Genomic DNA, 18,462 nt, shown 5'->3' with positions numbered 1-18,462 from the left:
TAAAGGAAATGTGATTCCACAAGTCCCTGCTCAGGTCAGGGGGGGGGGGGAATAAGCGTTTTGTTTGAGTGTTGCCAAGTGCAAGTCCACCCCAACAAAATGTTGATTTGAATGGATAGAGAAAACTCAAACAAGCATAACACTCAAATTTTCAGTGTTATGTCTGATTTTTCTTTACCATTTCAAATCAACTTTTGTGGGTAGAAATGGCCTTTGATAATATCAGCTTCTTCCGCTCAATGTAAATCAAAATAAAACTACGTACAGTAGTACTTTATATACATATTACAAGTTTATTATCATACTAGGAATGACAGCCACAAAGCATCCTTTATGTTACCAACATACATAAGTTAACAATAGTATTTTCATTGGAGTTTCCTTGTAATGAGTTTGTGAACTGAATATGAAAAAAATTGCTTTAAAAAAGGACAATAGGAAAAGATAAACAAGAAAAATAATACAAATAACTGAAACAGTTCCTTCATAGTATAAAAGCACTATTCTTTTCTCAATACATAGCTACAAGTAATACTTTCCAATCACTATCGAAAATTCCTATTTACAAAAAGAGACATTGGCATCCTGGCTACAAAGTAAGATACATTGTTAATCAGGAATCATTGATCCATGCTGTTTATGATGACACTTCAATATGAGATGATTACTACGAGAGGGAAATATACTTTTTGAATAACATTTTCCATGTATATGCATGTAAAAGCCCACTTTGAAGGTTCAGCATTGGATTTTCATGGATTTTTTTCAAGAAATGTTATTAAAAAAATTGTCAATGTAACACTATAAATCAACACAAAATGATATCAGTGTGTCACATTTCAGAATAATTAAATCAGATTTTGGCACACAAATAATTGAGATATTTCCAGTGAATTCATACTAGCCAATTTTGACAAGATTACATTAACAACAAAGCCCTATATGATATAGGGGATGTTTAAAAAAAAATTAGGGATATTAATAAAAATATTATTGCTTGTTTATTTTTGAATTCCACTGAATAATTTGACATTCTAACGTCAGATTATAAGATGACAATTTTGATGCCTTTTGAGTGATAAAACGACAAATATCCGATGATATAAATGAAGCTATAACAGTAAAATATAACTTCAAAATATGGCATATTTGTAACATCTAAATCACTGTTTGGAAGAGAAAATTGGTCAACAAATGATATAAATAATAAGAACATAGCACTAAAGTTTCTAAAAATAAAAATGAACTGATTACAAATACATGTACGCATGTATTACATTGACTTTACCATTTACACTATGAAATGGTATTGCTACTAAGAAAATCAACAATGAATCATTCACTTTTTTGTCATCTTGAATAATAAAGGTATCTTGAATCAGAAATTTTCAATTACATAGAAAGTTTTGTTATTCCTTCCAATAGTCTAAAATCACTCAACTATACATAATAACATATATACAATCACACTTACAAAAAAAAATATGCCAAAGTTAAATTCCTCAAGCATATTTTCATTGATATCAATGACTCGATATTTACATTCATTCAGTGTTTTTGTTTTTTCTTTTTTTCCATTTTACAAAAACTGGTTAAAAAAATACCCCCACAGTGATATCTCGATGTAAAGTACTTAAGCAAAAATGTGTTATAATACAGATTTCATCAGTCATAAAATATATGTTGACTGATAAGACAAACTCATTGGGAAAGAGTAAGGTCCCAAAACATTTCTTGAAGTACCAGATAGGAGTTTTATATTAACAGCACTGCGTGTTGCTATGGATACAATTCACTGAAAAAAAAAATTCAATTGGACAACTCATTTAACACAAGACTCATTTGCCAAATTTATTGATATACTAAACATACAAAACATCCTCTAAATATGCAACAAGTTCAGAGGCTATAAATTCCTTTACTTGATTGAGATATAAAATTGAGCAAGCTACAATTGTGTTGCATTTTTAATCTTAAAAAGTATTCATAATAATTGCATCACAACTAGGCCTGTTCACAACAAATGTAAAACATTGTATAATTCATTATAGTGAACAGTTTTCGATTACAAATAGATTATTTTTGCCCTGACAAAATAGGTTTTCAGCAAAAACCTTTGGTTCCACAGGAATTCGCTTCATTTTTGAACATTTCCGGGAACAAACAAGAACCAAGGACAGTCTAATATAACAATGATATCCTTATACCCATGATATACGTATAAAACCCCACTCAGACCAAGTTAGTTAGCACATTGAATATTACATGCTATATGTTACATGAACATAGTATAGACAAGCACGGGTCAGTTTGAAGTCAGTGTGAGATTTCTGAAATTGACAGCCCCCCCCCCCCCCCCCCCCCCCGTAGGACAAAGGGGCTTAGGTAATGCTGTTCAATCAATCTAATCATCATCAATAACAATAGGATCCGTAGGTGGTTTGACTGCTGATGGTGATCCAGCTGGTTGCGGTGGTGGGATCACCCCTGCGTTGAGCGGTCTAACGGCCATGGTCCATGGACGGCGAGCCAGGCGCCGCTGTGCCTGCACACTCAGCTGTTTTCTCAACTTTCTGCTTGGAATGAGAAAGCAAATCAAGAATCTCACGTTAACACACCTGCCTTGTGAATTTGAAAGATTCACAGGATATCGGGTGAATATCGCAAAAATTATTCAAATGATATTCAATCAAGAATCCAACAAAGACGGATGCTTTGAAAGAAACACGACATGTCAAAGCTGACCCTACAACTTGTAACAATCTGACATAAACGAGACTTAAAAAACAATCTCCTCACATACACCATTAAAATTTTACAGACAGGTCAATTTCGAGAAGTTTTCAATGAAGATCATCCTGCTGCCCACAGTACTACTACGATGTACCCGCAGATGACCCACTGACTACTGGCTGGCCAACCGACTAGTATCCAATGAGAGACTGGAAAGTCATTGAATGGGTCACAGGGCAAAGTAGACTCCCAAAATTTTTATATCACAAATCTACCAGCCACTGATCAGTGACGTTATTCTTCTTCAAACTCTCTTCTTGCTCGTACAATAAGTTTCTAAACCCCCTGGAAAACTCATTTCAGAAAGATTTTTTTTTCCAGCCAATTCAAGAAATATCTGTCATGGTTTCTCACCTGGTGTTACTGTCCGCATGGAAGAATACATCATCAGGAGCATCCAGCCAGCTGATTGGTCGTTTCCTCCGAGATAGGGGATCCCCCTGTCAAACATAATACACAACATTATTAGAAGGCATAAATAAATCACAATTCTCATCATGTAAATCAATGCCCATCCTTTGCTCCTCATTTAACTACAACTTAGAATAATCCCATGACATGAAAAGGGAGTTAGTGGATGGAGTGAAACAATTTATTTATTTATTGAATGAATGAAATTTCAGACTATTCTACGAATATGTGTTAGTAAAGGACAAAGAAAAGTTTCAAACTGACCTGACCCACTTCTCTCAGTTTTCCATCTTCATCATATTCAGCTTTACGGAGATAGAGAGAGAGCAAATAAAAAAAGAAAATAATTAGTCTTGTGACTACCACGGAATTGTTCATATTTTACGGTATTGAATGAGCAGAGCTAAAAAGATGACCTTTATTTATTAAAATAGTTGGATATAGAATGCTTACTATTATGTCTTATGCACAGAGTGATATTTTTAAAATTTTATAATCACACAAGCTTGCTTGTAACAAAAGCCTAAATATGGTAACTTTATATCAACAAATGATGGGAAATGAATAAAATCCTATTTTGGAATACATTAACATTACTACATCTTCAAAAATATAATATAGCACTGATTTTAACTGGCAAATATCATGTGTAGAAGTGATATTATAAACTTTGACCTTTTAAAAATACACATGGGTTTACAATGGATAATATATTATTCAAAGTTTGATTTGATATATACCTTATTCAATTTATCTAGAATGAAATAAATTTGATACAAACAAGATTTGATATTTTATATACACAAGATAATAAGTATTGTAGATTGAAAGGATGTTTTGAATGTTTCCTCTTATTGAAAGTGATCATCAATCTTACTTCTTCTGTATTGACGAGGTGCCGTTATGGTGGTACGTTTTGTCTGTGGTCCCTCTGTGAGTACAAGGTGAACAAAAAAGGAGATATTTCTTGTTTTAATTCATTGTAAAAATACACATATCTTATCAGTCTTCAAATAATCATATGTCAGGATTTCAGTAGCTTATACAGGGGTGTGAGAGTTCAGATTTTTTTTTTTTTTTTTTTTTCCAGCTTAATTTCAGCTTATTTTTGGCTTTCCTCTGTGCAAAAAGTATGGGAGCTCTTTCTTTTTCAGACTTTTTCAACACTCTTCAGCTTTTTTCAGATCTTTTTATTTGTGACCACTCACACCCCTGCTTATAACAGTAATCAATGAAAAAAAAAGCTTTACTGGAATGCGTTACAATTTTACAAATTTCATGATTCTGACACTACAATATTCTACTTAAATATGAAAATAAACTAACAATGATGATGACAACTGCTTATGTAGCACATATCACAACAATAAAATCAAGTCTCTATGCACTATATATGCTAGAATTACAACATGTACATTTAAACTGCATTAATTTACATTAAATTGTATTGAAATAAAGACAAATTTCAAATCTTCAATTCAACATATCTTTCTACAATCCTTCTAAATTCATAGCGACTGTACATTCAATTTGGAGAAAGTTGACTAAGAAGTAACTTTGCATAATATGTTCTCTATAATAGCTTAACTTTTGAGAACTGTCCAATTATGCATATATTTAAAAACATGCAAATTAGGAAAAAGAGACAATACAATTGGTAACATAAATTCTTACATCACTTCCAATGAATACTGTTCACATGACAATATGTTTCACAAAGCGGTAAATAATACTGAAGTGAACTTATGTACAATGTTTCAGTAAATAAATGACATCTCAAATAAAAAATAAATCTCATACAGTATTGGTTAACAGTGCATGACTTTCAAAGACTCATTCCCTATGGTCTGAACACACCCCAAAACTGAGAAAGATAGTCAACATTTGAAGGGTAAGAGGTGTAAATCGTTTTGACTTAATCATCACCTACATCCAATATCATGGACCCCACAAGATGGTAGCAAATGGCTAAAATGCCCATGTACCTATAGGACAGCATCCACTATGTCAAATTGAATCAATTTCAACTGGTTTTAACAGACCTCCTCTTACAGTTTTTTGTGTTAAGCAGCACAGCATATTTCAGAATGAAGATATGGTGACTAGGACCTTTTGTTTTGGAGACTCTTGCACTGCTAACAATTACCTTGATAGTTTATAAATACCTTTTCGTTTCTTTTCTTCCCTACCTCCATTGTCATCAAGCTGTCGCTTTCTGATGTTAGGAGTTAGTGTGCCAACAGGATTGGTCAGCTGAGGGCGTACGTTACCGTTTGGTGTTGGGCGCTCTGAAAAAAAGTACATAGAGAACAAAAATTCTTTAAAATTCGAAATAAAATTCCATTCACAAAAAGAATAATAATATTATGTCCATTTATACAGCGCAGTTACTATGTGCATATACTCAACTGCGCTTTTTGTTACTTGGTATCATATTATTACCCCGGCTGCAGCTAAGCCGGCATATTAATAGGCGCTAAAGCATTCAAGGAATAAATCCTACTGGGTACCCATTCACCTCACCTGGGTCGAGTGCAGCACAATGTGGATAAATTTCTTGCCGAAGGAAATTACACCATGGCTGGGATTCGAACCCACGACCCTGTTTCAAAGTCCGGAGACTAATCCACTGGGCCACAACGCTCCACAAAAAACAAAAAAAAATCAATATACAGAGTAGATTACGAAATTGAACATGATGAAGATATATCTAGAACCATTAACAAAATATAATAACCCCTACATAATTGGGAAAAAAAAGCATATATAAAACTTTATATGAAATGGACAGAGACATACAAAATATAATAAAATTATTTTGTTAGAATCGGTAGTATTTGATAACTTCTCAAAAACATCTTTTGAAAAAGAGTATGCAACAATTACTGATGAGAAACTCTTATAAATGAAGCAACACAGAAAATATGTTCTCGCACATGAGTAATTTACATGTATATTCACTTTCTTCTTCACAAAACAAGATCTTTAAAAGTACATCACTAACAAAGCCATATGATAAGAGACTTACGAGGGACTGGTTTCTTTGGCCGATCCTGATCCAAGTTAGCCATGACGATATCTACCCTGGCCCAGACCTTTGGCTTCAGCTTCGGCATAGTGGGGATAACACCCGGTGTTAGCTGATTCTGACCTATAAAGGACAAACATAATATGCATACAATGTGTATTATATCTTGCAAATCATGAAGAAGTAAAACTTCAAGGAAAAGTGCATCAAGTATAGAAAATGCAATAAATGCTATATCAAGAAACAAGTGCAGGACGGAAGCAGGAAGTCAGTTCATCTCTTTGCCTACCCTTGTAAAATGTGACATTTTGTAAGGACTAAGAAAGCAAGCAAGTTAAATTAGTCAAATAAACACAAGAAAATAAGTTGTTCTTCTACCAGTCACTGGGGGTTTCGGCCCATTACGAGCTACTGTATACTCTCTCTTGGTGGTGGGCCAGCAGTGCACCACCTACCATATAAGATCTTATGACTATATGAACAAAAAAGAGACATACAACTCTTAAGCACAAGAGACAGGTTATTAATGAAACAAATGCATTATTGTTTGAATTGTTGTGCTCAATTCTCATGGGTGCATGCATACTAAGGATGAAAGCGAACCCCTTCCCCCCAAAAAAAACAAAGATCGTTGATCCACTTGATAAGGTTTTGATTTTTTTTTTCACTAACACAGCATTTGTATATCGGATGGTTGGGTATGTATACTCACATTCCTGCTTGACAGCAGCTACGTTGATAGGATCAAACGGGCACCTAGCAACGTGAGGTAGATTGAGCATGTTCTTACAGAGGAACCGAGAGAGACGTGTGAGTGGGGTGGTAACAAGCATGAACGCCTGTCTGGTCTTGAGGGACAGAGCCCTCGGGTTGCTGGTGCGTATAGTCAGACCGTGCACCGTCTGGCAGTGGCGTGCTAGGTGTGCCTTCAGTTTGAATTCCTGAAAAAAGAAGTGCAATATGAAAGATTGCAATTCTATAATCAAATACATAAGCACTGCTAAGGCCTTGTAACACAAAAGACCTATGATTGATTGCAAATATGAAAGAACTGTTCGGATTGGTTCCTGCCCTGTGCTTCGAACAACATGTGCATGTCACAATGATCTTGATTAGCAACTGCCATTTAGTGATTCAAGCCAACCTATATGAAACAAATCTCTGGTGGTATATTAAATTGTATTCAAATTGTATTTATGATTGCTTTCCACAACTTGTTTGATTACATACCCGAGCTGCCAACCAAGAGCATTTCAGTATTTAAAAAGCTGAAAATCAGTAGTTTGGTAAAGAAATCTTTATTTTCAAAGAAATACCATAGGTCAACATAAAACTGAAACTTTAGAAATCAGTATTTTGCATGAAACCATCGCTATTCTTCTCATTTTTCAGTACTAATTCTTAAAAATCAGTACTTATTCATAGTTCTAACATACATGTATCATGATTTCTTGAGTATCTTATGAAATTGAATAGAATAATTTTACTGAGCCTAAGATAATTCAGCATAGAGATTGTCAGTCTGAATAGAATGAGATGACCCCACCTTGCCACATCCACTGATAGTACAGCAGAATGGCCGATGCATGCCAGACAAGGGCATGGGAGGGCGTTCTGTACGGTTCCTAAGGTTACCAGGACGCTCACCATCTGTACAACGATAATAAAACACAGATGTACATTTAATGCTTGGAATCCTAAGGTTCGGCATTGATAGGTTAACAAATTAGACCACTTTGGGGTCAGTATAATTTGTTTTCTATGACATACAATTCCCCTTTCTTGGCTATCAAACTATTCATTAATACCACAAAATTAGTTTTACAATTGTAATTCCCCTAAAACAGAATTAAATAATAAAACAATAAAAAATAGAATAAATAAATAAATAAATAATGATTAAATAAACAAATTAATCAATCAATTAATAAAAAGAATAAATAAATAATAAAATGAATGAACAAATAAATAGATACATAAATAAAAATATAAATAAATAAAACAAGTGGAATGCCTCTGGCTGTCTCACCTGCATCACGCGATTCAATATAGCAGCAGTGCTGACTTTGAAAACTACTATAAAATAATTATTCACAAAAAACACCATTCATATAATGATACAATACTACGTTCAATGACATTTGACCTTGATCATGTGACCTAAAACTTGTCAGTGATACTTGATTACCCCTATATCCACACTTTATACACTATATCTATAAACTTTGAAAGTTATGACAGCAATCTAATAATTACCTCTAAAATGGCCAAAGTTCAATGACCTTAAATGACCTTTGACTTTGTCATGTGACCTGAAACTTACACAGGATGTTCAGTGATACTTGATAACTCTTATGTCCAAGTTTTATGAACTAGACCAATATACTTACAGAGTTATGATGGTAATTCAACAAATACCCCCAACATGGCCAAAGTTCATTGACCTTAAATGACCTTTGACCTTGGTCATGTGACCTGAAACTCGGACGGGATGTTCAAAGATACTTGATTACTCTTATGTCCAAGTTTCATGAATCAGATCCATAAACTTTCAAAGTTATGATGGTAATTCAACAGATACCCCATTATGGCCAAAGTACATTGACCTTTGACCTCGGTCATGTGACCTGAAATGCGCACAGGATGTTCAGTGATACTTGATTACTCTTATGTCCAAGTTTTATGAACTAGACCAATAAACTTCCAAAGTTATGATGGTAACTCAACAAATATCCCCAATTTGGCCAAAGTCCATTGACCCTAAATGACCTTTAACCTTAATCATGTGACCTGAAACTTACACAGGATGTTCAGTGATACTTGATTACTATTATGTCCAAGTTTCATGAATCAGATCCATAAACTTTAAAAGTTATGGTAATTCAACAGATACCCCCAATTTGGCCAAAGTTCATTGACCCTAAATGACCTTTGACCTTGGTCATGTGATGTGAAACTCGAGCAGAATGTTCAGTAATACTTGATTGACCTTATGGCCAAGTTTCATGAACTAGGTCCATATACTTTCTAAGTTATGCTGTCATTTCAAAAACTTAACCTTTGGTTAAGATTTGGTGTTGACGCCGCCGCCGCCGTAGCCTCTTGTTGAGGCCCTGTCTGCTGCTTTCCAAGCGAACATGGCTAAGCAAGGGATATATAGCAAAGCAGAGCACCGCGAGACAGGGCCTCTTGACAGCTGAGCTGAATTTCACCGACTTTCTTTTGTTTTTTATTGTTTTTACCAATATTCCGACCAAGAACTGGTCGGTGAAAATCATTCAATGAGAGCGCGGGCCACTATGACGTCATATTGAATATTCATGAGCTCATCTTGAATGGCGACCCGTGGATTCTTGGCGAAGAGTGACGACGAAATATCAAAGAGCATTGAATATGCCTCTAAAATGCTGAATATTGACCGATTTAAGGATTTGCAAGTCGATGAAATTAAATCTGCACTGAAAGGACGAGATGTTTTTGTAAATCTACCCACAGGATATGGAAAAAATGTAATCTTTCATGCGATTCCACTATGCGTCGATTATCGATCTCCGCTGTGCAGTGAGGGAATGCTGGAGTGGCGTTGCTTCCCCTTGACTCGAGTCTGACCAGTATCTCCCAGGAAGTTTCGGGGCGGTGATGGGTCTGTTACAGCCAGTACTAGTAGTAGCAGTAGTAGTACAACTACTTGTAGCATTTTGCTGGTTATATCCCCTTTAGTGTCCCGCAATGAAATGAATCCCCTGCAGAATAGTGGACTACTATAGAATTCCGAACCCCAGACGAAACAGCCTTGACATTTCATTGGTTTACTAGGTGACCGGTAATATCATGACTCATGTATATTCATTAGAAAGACGTTCCTCATGAATACATAATTCAGCTCAGATGTCAAGAGGCCCTGGCTCGCGCCAGGCATAATTCGCTTGGCGAATTAGGAAATCCCTCGCTTCGCTCGGGAAGCAGCTGCCAGGGCCTCGACAAGAGGCTACCGCCGCCATCGGAAAAGCGGCGCCTATAGTCTCACTCTGCTATGCAGGTGAGACAAAAAATCAATCAATCAATAATAATTGAAATCAATCAATCAATAATAATTGAAATCAATAAATAGATAAACAAAAAATATGCTTAAGATTTAAAAATAAAAGATGAAGCCTGTGGAGCGTTGTGGCCCAGTGGATTAGTCTCCGGACTTTGAAACAGAGGGTCGTGGGTTCGAATCCCAGCAATGGCGTAATTTCTTTCGGCAAGAAATTTATCCACATTGTGCTGCACTCGACCCAGGTGAGGTGAATGGGTACCCAGTAGGAAGAAATTCCTCAAATGCTCGAGCGCCCGATCAAGGTAGCCGTGCTAAAGCCGGGGTAATAATAATAGCTGAAGTGGCTACCCTGGGTAAATATGCCATTATTATTATTGATTAAAATCAGGATTTATTTATCTTAGTTGAAAACTATTCATTATTATTATTATTAGCACAAAATGATCTTTACAATTGTGATTCTTTTTTTTCTTCAGAAATGACCCATTAGTTGAAAGTGTATTGACTCACCAAGTCTAGTGGGCATTTTGAGTCCACCGCATTTCTTCCAGTAAACCCAGCATGTAGCACAGAGTCTACACTGCATGTTGGCAGGACCCCATGAATACCATTGAAATGAGTTGCTTGCTGTATGGAGATAACAGATAAATACAAACATTAATGCCCTGTAATTTCATTTTTGTAGAATCAACGTGACAGTAGCCTATTAAATAATTATTTTTACAATTAAAAGTCAAAATAGCTGAAATTATTTTTTTTAAATAGTAAAACAAGAGACAATACTAAAGAGCTTTAAAGAGAAATTCCAGTAGTTGCAGTAAACACTGATTTCATGAGAAAGTCTGTAAAACCAGGCTTAATTGTCAGTATATCATCGAGGATCTAGATCTGGTACAGTTACATAAACTGAACTTTGTGAAATCTTGAAATCTACGCTGAAAAATGTTCAGACTGAACTTCCCCAACACAGATAAGCGCACGTGGGACTGTGTATAATTATTGCTTTGAGCGTCGGGCCCGACGCTCTACCCGAATCCTGTGCTTATTTGCTGATTTCTCAGCAATTACACAATTTCTTCCAGAATCCTTTGGCACATGCGTTTTATTTATGCAAACAGACACTTTGGTGGTCATTTCATTGGATTCTGTACGAACTCATTTTGGTATCGTTACCAAAACTAGCATTTACCTTTAAAGTTATATTTAATATAATTGCTAAAATCATTTTTTATTTAATAATTTAAACAATGAACAACAATAATAATATTAAAGACCTTTTGATTAAGGTCACAAACACATCAATTTCAAAGCACTATTTCATGTCCATCTTTTCAAATGCATTCAAATTGTAATGAAAGCAAAGTGAAGTTACGGAAACATGCTTAAAATCCTCATAACTCAATATTCTCCACTGTAAATCAACCCAAGATCTAATAACTCATTTCCAAGAATATCACACCAATCAACTGCTTGTAATTAAAAATCATCAGTCAATTGTAATTGTACCTGTACTTGTAATATAATTGCAACTGCAATTGTAATTTATTGTAAATACTAATTACTATCATATAAATCACTAACCATGGCAGCTCTCACAGGCCCTAGCACAAGGCTGAACCTGAGGTGGGCCTTGGCCTAAAGGGTTGCCTCCGGCTATTAGTCCACTAGGGCGGTTTCCAAGGTTGGATGCTACATTGATCTGATTAGGGTTTGGTTTGTTGCTGAATGAAAGAAAGCAAATAGAATTACTAATTCGTAAAATAATACTGTACATTAAAAAAATCATCACAGTGGTTGATCACAACTGAGAGTGGTTGACAGATTGTTTTCCTATTTCCTATTATGAAGTTGTTCATAGCATATTTTGATTTGATATATTGATTTTTATTTTTATTTCACAGTTGTACATAATATGATAATCACGACATGAACATAAACATAACTTTTCAATTTCATAAAATCATAACACAAGTATTTCTTGCCCAAGATTTAAAAAACTTATTGTTTTGGTCAAACATTGCAAAAACAAATCAAAAGGTAATTATTCTTATCTCAACTTGTATGCTACTTCAATTCAAAATTGATAATGGTCACTCCTGTCTGGGAATTAAACTCTAAATCTGAAAGTAATTATACTAATTTCAACTTACTATGTAGGTATGTAAACTTGCTTGAGTTTGCTTTCAGCCTCTGCAGCCTTGAGTCGCTTCTGTTGTACGTATCTATCTGTGGTCTTCCACATGTAGTAATATTCTACAATGCTTTTCAGGGATTTCCATGGCAACTGTAATTAAAGAAATAATCAAATATTATGACACCATTATGTGTTTGATATCTGATACCTCCTTATTTAAGTTTCTCTCTGGACAATATCACAGACTGGACAGAAATATAGATGAAATCTGACCATCAACTCAGCTCTCTAACCTTGATTATCAACATACATTACTATAGAACTTCAGGCTCTATGGATATTGTATAAATATATATTTATTCATTCCTTTACCACATATTGAGGATGGGGGCAAACTTGATTATAACTAAGTAACCTCACAAAAGAAAATAAACTTTTTGATCCAATCAAATCAATTTTGCTTGGCTCCTGTAGAGATCAAAGAAAAGGAAATAATACGAGCATGCAAATACATGTCTGCATTTGAGAGACAAATAAAACAATAAAATGCATTTCTGCTAACCGGCAACCCTTAAACGCAATTACTTACAAAGTCTTGTCTGATATCATTGAAGTCTTTGCCATATTTTTCTAGAGCCTCTTCGAAGAGATTGGCTTCTGAAGCTGACCATTCCTCCAGCTGATCCCTACAGATGACCGGTCCACCAGCCGGAACCAAGATGGCCATAGCCTTGGCCAGCTCATACGCCTGCTGGTGAAGGACATCCATGGCATGGAACTATGCCAAAAAAAAAAATATATATTGTTAAAATCAACAGACTCATAATAATATCATAGAAAGTATCAGTTCATTCCATTACTTGCTTTAAAATGTGTTTCACTTTTCTGATAATGAAGCTCAGAAATGTACGGTAGTCATAAAGCCAGGGTGGAGTCTAATAAAGCAGTATGTAAAGGTTTTCGGAGCATGTTCTTGGGTGCTACGTCAGCTACACAGGGATATACTACTAAGCGCAAGAAATGGTCGGCAGTTGTGCGTCAAGTCATCCATAATCTACCAACAGTTTATGAAACACCCACCAGGCAATGTTTACCAAATTATTAAAATGACTTAAGGGAGCAAGTCCTGTAAACCAAGCAAACTAATAAGTAACAGGACACTACAAATAAAAAAAAAATCTATCCATACTGATTATGGATGAAGTATCAAAGTACAGTGTCAGCACTATATAAGATAATGAACAAAAATCATACAATTCTGACTGATAATAAATCGTGGATGAAGATTCAGATACATGACATCTTCATTAACGAGTGCTGTAATGTTAGATGAGCTTCAAAGAAAAGTTTGAATCAAACTTACTAATGTTATATCTCTTGATGCCGCAGCAGCACTCATATGAAGACTTGGTTGACGGATTGAACTACTGCAGTCAAGTGCACGACCAAAGGTTCCAACAGACCTGTATTGAATTATTCCAAATCATGTCTTCATACTATCAATGGTTATTACAGAGAACATTCCTGTACATGAAGCAAAGATATTATAATTATTCCATATCATAACTTCATGATACCTTTCTTTAGCGCAGAGAACATTTGTGTGCATGAAGCCAAGCTATCCTGAGACCTATAACTATATATTAATTGATAACTATTCTGAGGTATTTTTCCTAACCTCTCTGTTCACTTGACCACATAATTACTTAAACATAAAAAAAAAAATCTCCTTTTTATGTCTTGCAAAACACAAAGGTTGTATTTTCAGACATATTTTCTCTCTCTTTCTTTATGTGGAGAGAGAAAGATGATACAACAAAAATGTCTGAATAATTCTATTGCCATATTCCCTTATCTTATTGCCACAATTAAGCACTATGACGTATGTTAATTAATTGCAACAGCACTATAAGAATGCTAATATTGTATTACATTGCATTGTAATTATTTTTAATCATCTTAAATGGAAATCAGACCCACCTTGCTAGAACCAGGAACTGATCGATGCTTCTATCATTCATGCAGTGTTCCGGGTTCCACGTCAGAGCCTCAAGACTAGAAAGGTCACGACCATCCGATTCACCTGGTGGGGGCAAAGAGATTGTGAAGGTGGGGGCATAGACAGTACCAACATTGTGTACATATGAGAGTATATGGAGACAGACAGGGAGTACAAATTCTCATGGCATCACATAGCAATTTAGATTCAATATCCATTCAATAAACCAATGCGAACACATACTCCTGTGCGGGCTGCTGACTGTCCTTAGTTGAGAAAACAATGTATGCAATTTGTGTTTGAGTACTAAAATGATGAACTGAACAACTCTAAATGCACAAATATGATAAGTTTCTGCAAAAAATCACAAAGTTTTGGAGATGTTTAAGAGAGCTTAATTGATTATACTAATGTAGCAACGATTTGTAATGTTCATGATGATGATGCATATACAGCAAGAATAAATTCAATCAATCAATCATAACACTTGAGAAATAATAGTACTGAAAATATTGCCATATAAAAGTGACCTATAATGTTACCATTACAGTGAGTAAAATAATAATGAGTTTGAATATAGAGTTGCAGACTGTACCTTCTGTGAGGAGTGGAGTGACATCAGCTTGATAGCGAGAACCAACTCTTATCTCTCCTTTATCTGCAAGCAAAGTCTTCTGTTGTGGGTCATACACCAAGGAATAGAAGAATGCATCCTACAAAGGCACAAACAAGGATAAAGGTGGAAATTGATAAGATTGTAAGTTGGGGAAACAAGTAAAATCTTGAAAATATGATTTACAAGAGCAATGAAAGGGTAGATAGATCTTTAGAATATGTTAATCAACAGATATTGCAAAATACTTGTGGCTCATGTATGTGTCAGCTTTACTGTCAAGTTCTTCATAACCTATCCCTAACCTACAAATAACATTCTACACCATTCTGCACTGCAAAGCAAACAGAAATGTATATGTCAATAGCTCAATATAAACAGAAACAGTGTTATCAATGGCTAACTATATACCAGATATATGTATCACACTTTACAACTAAATGGGATTATATGCTCCAAAATTAGTCTTGTATTTTAATAGACCTGGATCCTGTTGTATGAAAGTTACTTTTATGGTAACTTTGCCATCCAATGGTAACTTACCATGGTTACAGTCTTCAACAGCCAATCAGAATCAAGGATTTCAGGGAAGTTACCATTAGATGGCAAAGCTACTGAATAGTAATTTGTTATGCATCTATAGGCCCCTATTTAGAACTTACATCTTTTGACAAGTACGAGAGGAGACTCTCTGTCTCATTGAGCAGGGTGACTGTACATTTTCCTCTGATGTGTGTAGCTGGAAGCGTTTCTAACTGACGGGATAAGAACAGTTCACGATGTTTCAACTGATGACGTTGCTTCTCATTTAACTCTTCCAAAGCCTCCTCTTGTTCTTCCTCCAAAGCCACTGTAACAAAAAAAAAAAAAATGAATGGGGAAAATTATAAACACTGTCTAAAAATAAAGATATGAAACCATCAAGCTACATGTATACAAAACGATATACCGGTATGTGGTTAAATACTTGTGAATTGTTTTACTCACATATATACTGTTAGCAGAATGTTCAGAAAAATCAATAATTTTTATCATTAAAAAAATGTCTTCTTTTTTTTAATAATGAAGAAAAAATTATCTGTGCTTACAAAATGAAAATATACATAAATTTTATTATTCATATTGTATAGTTTATTCTCAAACTTACTTGCATGTTTATCAGCAAGCTGGATGAGTGAGTTGGGAATGTCTCTACGGCGGTAGAAACATACCACTTTGGCCTCCACATTGCCGCTGGCAGTCTGAAATAATGAAATATCAAAAACAGCACCATTAATTTTTTTTTCATAAAAATATTGTTGCAAATCACATATTTCTGAAGACATACATGGAAATTAACTGATCAATGTTCCAAATTCAAATAGGAAATAAAATTACAACATTCATATACATGTATGTGAAAATTTCAATTGCAATATACTGTGCCTAAAAAAACCTACAATTTAAGATAAGGCCTACTTACAGGGTGTATATCTTACATAAGATTGCTTATTTGTATCTCAATAACTTGCAAAATACTGAGAAAACTCATTAATTTTTATAATCGGAGAGTTCAATTTTATGCTTCTTTAGCTTCAAGTAGTGCAAATCAAAAAGCTACAGCAAGTGTCCAGTAAAGCTTAGAAATGATTTACACAATACTGCCACCATGCAGTAGCGTAATATACAGTATTTACATCCATATTTTGCACTGCTACATGCCACACTCATTTTCAAATTTATGTTGTTTCACACTTTCTCATTTCAAGATACAATCAGTTTACAATATAATTACTAAGGAAAAGACATTTTCAATGGTATGCATGTATATCCAAGTGCTCATGTACATTAGCTTTAAATGTATAATTCACTATTCACAGTGGTACAAGCAGAAAAAAAAAAAATATATATATATATATGTTTAAGAAAACAACATACTTTGTTGAGTTCTTCAATCCTGCGAATAAGATATGGCTGTGATGATGAAGTCTCAAAGTAGACATAATCTGTAATACACAAAATAAATGACATTATTTATTTCAATAAGAGCGATAATAATTCTAGCTAAACAACAATTCAATTTTAATTTTCAAACTTATTTCCAAGTATCGCTTACAGTGTTTGCAATAATTAGCTTATATGACATCATGCTGATTTGCATGATCCCACTGAAAGAAATCAACTGCTGGACCCACCTACCCCCCCCCCCCCCCCCCCCCACATAAAAAATAAAATAAATAACTTGTCCAAAGATAAATATATATGGGAGGGGAATCCACCATTGGAAATAAAATATTGTGTGAAACTGAAAATGAGAAAAGTAAATTAAAAAAAAGGGGGGGAGTTTGAGGAATCCGAATCCTGCCAAATCAGAAAAAGTAGTTCTATTTTAGTATTTACTGTTTCAATACAAGATCACCATGTCTAAGACTTTGTCTCAAAATAGTGCAAAGATCTAACGTTGCGCATGCATTTAGTCTACCTAAACAATTTGTGGACTTCAGTTACATGAAAATAATTTACCCTTTGGAGCTTGGGGTGATAATCAGGCCTATATAGCGAAAATAAGCAAAAGTTTTACCTCTAGACCTAGTCCTATTTACAAAAAATTCAGTGTTGATTTTTTTTTATTCATTCAACCATTAAATTCTAAATGTTACCAAAACTTCGTAAGCGTAAGTTTAAAACAGAAACAAAACATGAAACACATGTACATGTAGAAAAGTCTGTCCAAGAAAAGAAAAGGCCTTATTTTTAGATCAAGTGAATAATGAATGAATTTGAGAAAGTAAAAACTGAAACTTTGTGAAAGTGAAAAAATTAAATGTGAAAATGAAAGACCATCCTGAAAAAAAAATACAGAGGAGAAAATAAAGATTAATCAGCTGCACATACTTTGAAATGATAAAAGAAAGGCAATGAAGAAAACTAGAATTCTCTACGAGCCCCGGTTTAAAAGTTAATAAGTTTAAAGGTTTAACGGATTAAGCGGCCCACGCTCCGCAGCTCGACACCTACAATTTGCTGCAAAATTGCACAAAATTACCAGGGGTTCACAAAATTTGGTTTCTATATGAATTTGACGAATTATATTGACATATTTTCAATAAAAGATCCATCATCATCGGCGTCCTCATGTCATGAAACGACGCGTCTTTTCCTTTCTTTGTGTTCGGCCCGCTGCTAGTTAACTAAAACAAAATGGTGTCCGAATGGGCAAGACTAGCTCGTCGCGGTGTGAAAAAGAGTCGCTGCATGCCAAAAATACACATTTCTGCTCCCTTATACTCACCACCAACTCTATACATGTTAGCCGCCATTCTGGAAAGTAGTTGGAGTTTATATTTTTAAGACGAAATGGTGAAAATATAGATCTTTTTCGAGCGGAAGCCGCAGACGCTCACCCCCACGTCTGATTTTCCGTCTCGCCAACTCGCGCAGGTTAACTAACTAGTAGTTATAT

General features: G+C 34.8%; 1 protein-coding gene across 6 annotated transcripts; it reads right to left on the bottom strand.

The window, feature by feature from the left end:
* Nucleotides 1-273: 273 nt before the first annotated feature.
* Nucleotides 274-18,462, bottom strand: LOC129264562 (metastasis-associated protein MTA1-like). Of its 6 annotated transcripts, none has more exons than XM_054902445.2 (19): nucleotides 18,292-18,462; nucleotides 16,938-17,005; nucleotides 16,168-16,261; nucleotides 15,683-15,870; nucleotides 15,003-15,120; nucleotides 14,389-14,491; nucleotides 13,772-13,871; nucleotides 12,998-13,186; nucleotides 12,425-12,558; nucleotides 11,856-11,995; nucleotides 10,785-10,901; nucleotides 7,779-7,882; nucleotides 6,945-7,173; nucleotides 6,233-6,355; nucleotides 5,370-5,492; nucleotides 4,082-4,135; nucleotides 3,469-3,509; nucleotides 3,148-3,233; nucleotides 274-2,573 (listed from the first exon to the last, which is right to left on the bottom strand). In XM_054902445.2, the coding sequence occupies exons 1-19, from the start codon at nucleotides 18,317-18,319 to the stop codon at nucleotides 2,405-2,407; spliced, it is 2,208 nt and encodes a 735-aa protein (XP_054758420.2). In that variant the 5' UTR covers nucleotides 18,320-18,462; the 3' UTR covers nucleotides 274-2,404. The 6 variants fall into 6 exon arrangements, with proteins under 6 accessions (XP_054758420.2, XP_054758419.2, XP_054758421.2 ...); XM_054902444.2 differs by having other exon boundaries at nucleotides 274-2,576; nucleotides 18,292-18,457; XM_054902446.2 differs by having other exon boundaries at nucleotides 274-2,576; nucleotides 5,394-5,492; nucleotides 18,292-18,443.

The sequence above is a fragment of the Lytechinus pictus genome, chromosome 7 (assembly GCF_037042905.1).
Source record: "Lytechinus pictus isolate F3 Inbred chromosome 7, Lp3.0, whole genome shotgun sequence".
NCBI classification, from domain to species: domain Eukaryota; kingdom Metazoa; phylum Echinodermata; class Echinoidea; order Temnopleuroida; family Toxopneustidae; genus Lytechinus; species Lytechinus pictus.
Note: the sequence above shows the minus strand (reverse complement) of the source record. Positions and strands in the feature narration are given on the sequence as shown.

What these genes read in the sequence shown, in the direction of transcription:
- LOC129264562 (XM_054902444.2), bottom strand. Translation starts at nt 18,319, where the DNA reads ATGGCGGCTAACATGTATAGAGTTGGTG. An exon ending in CACTCCACTCCTCACAGAAG is followed by an intron (nt 14,492 to 15,002) that starts GTACAGTCTGCA and finishes TGCCCCCACCAG; the next exon opens with GTGAATCGGATGGTCGTGAC. An exon ending in ATGATATCAGACAAGACTTT is followed by an intron (nt 12,559 to 12,997) that starts GTAAGTAATTGC and finishes CTTTAATTACAG; the next exon opens with TTGCCATGGAAATCCCTGAA.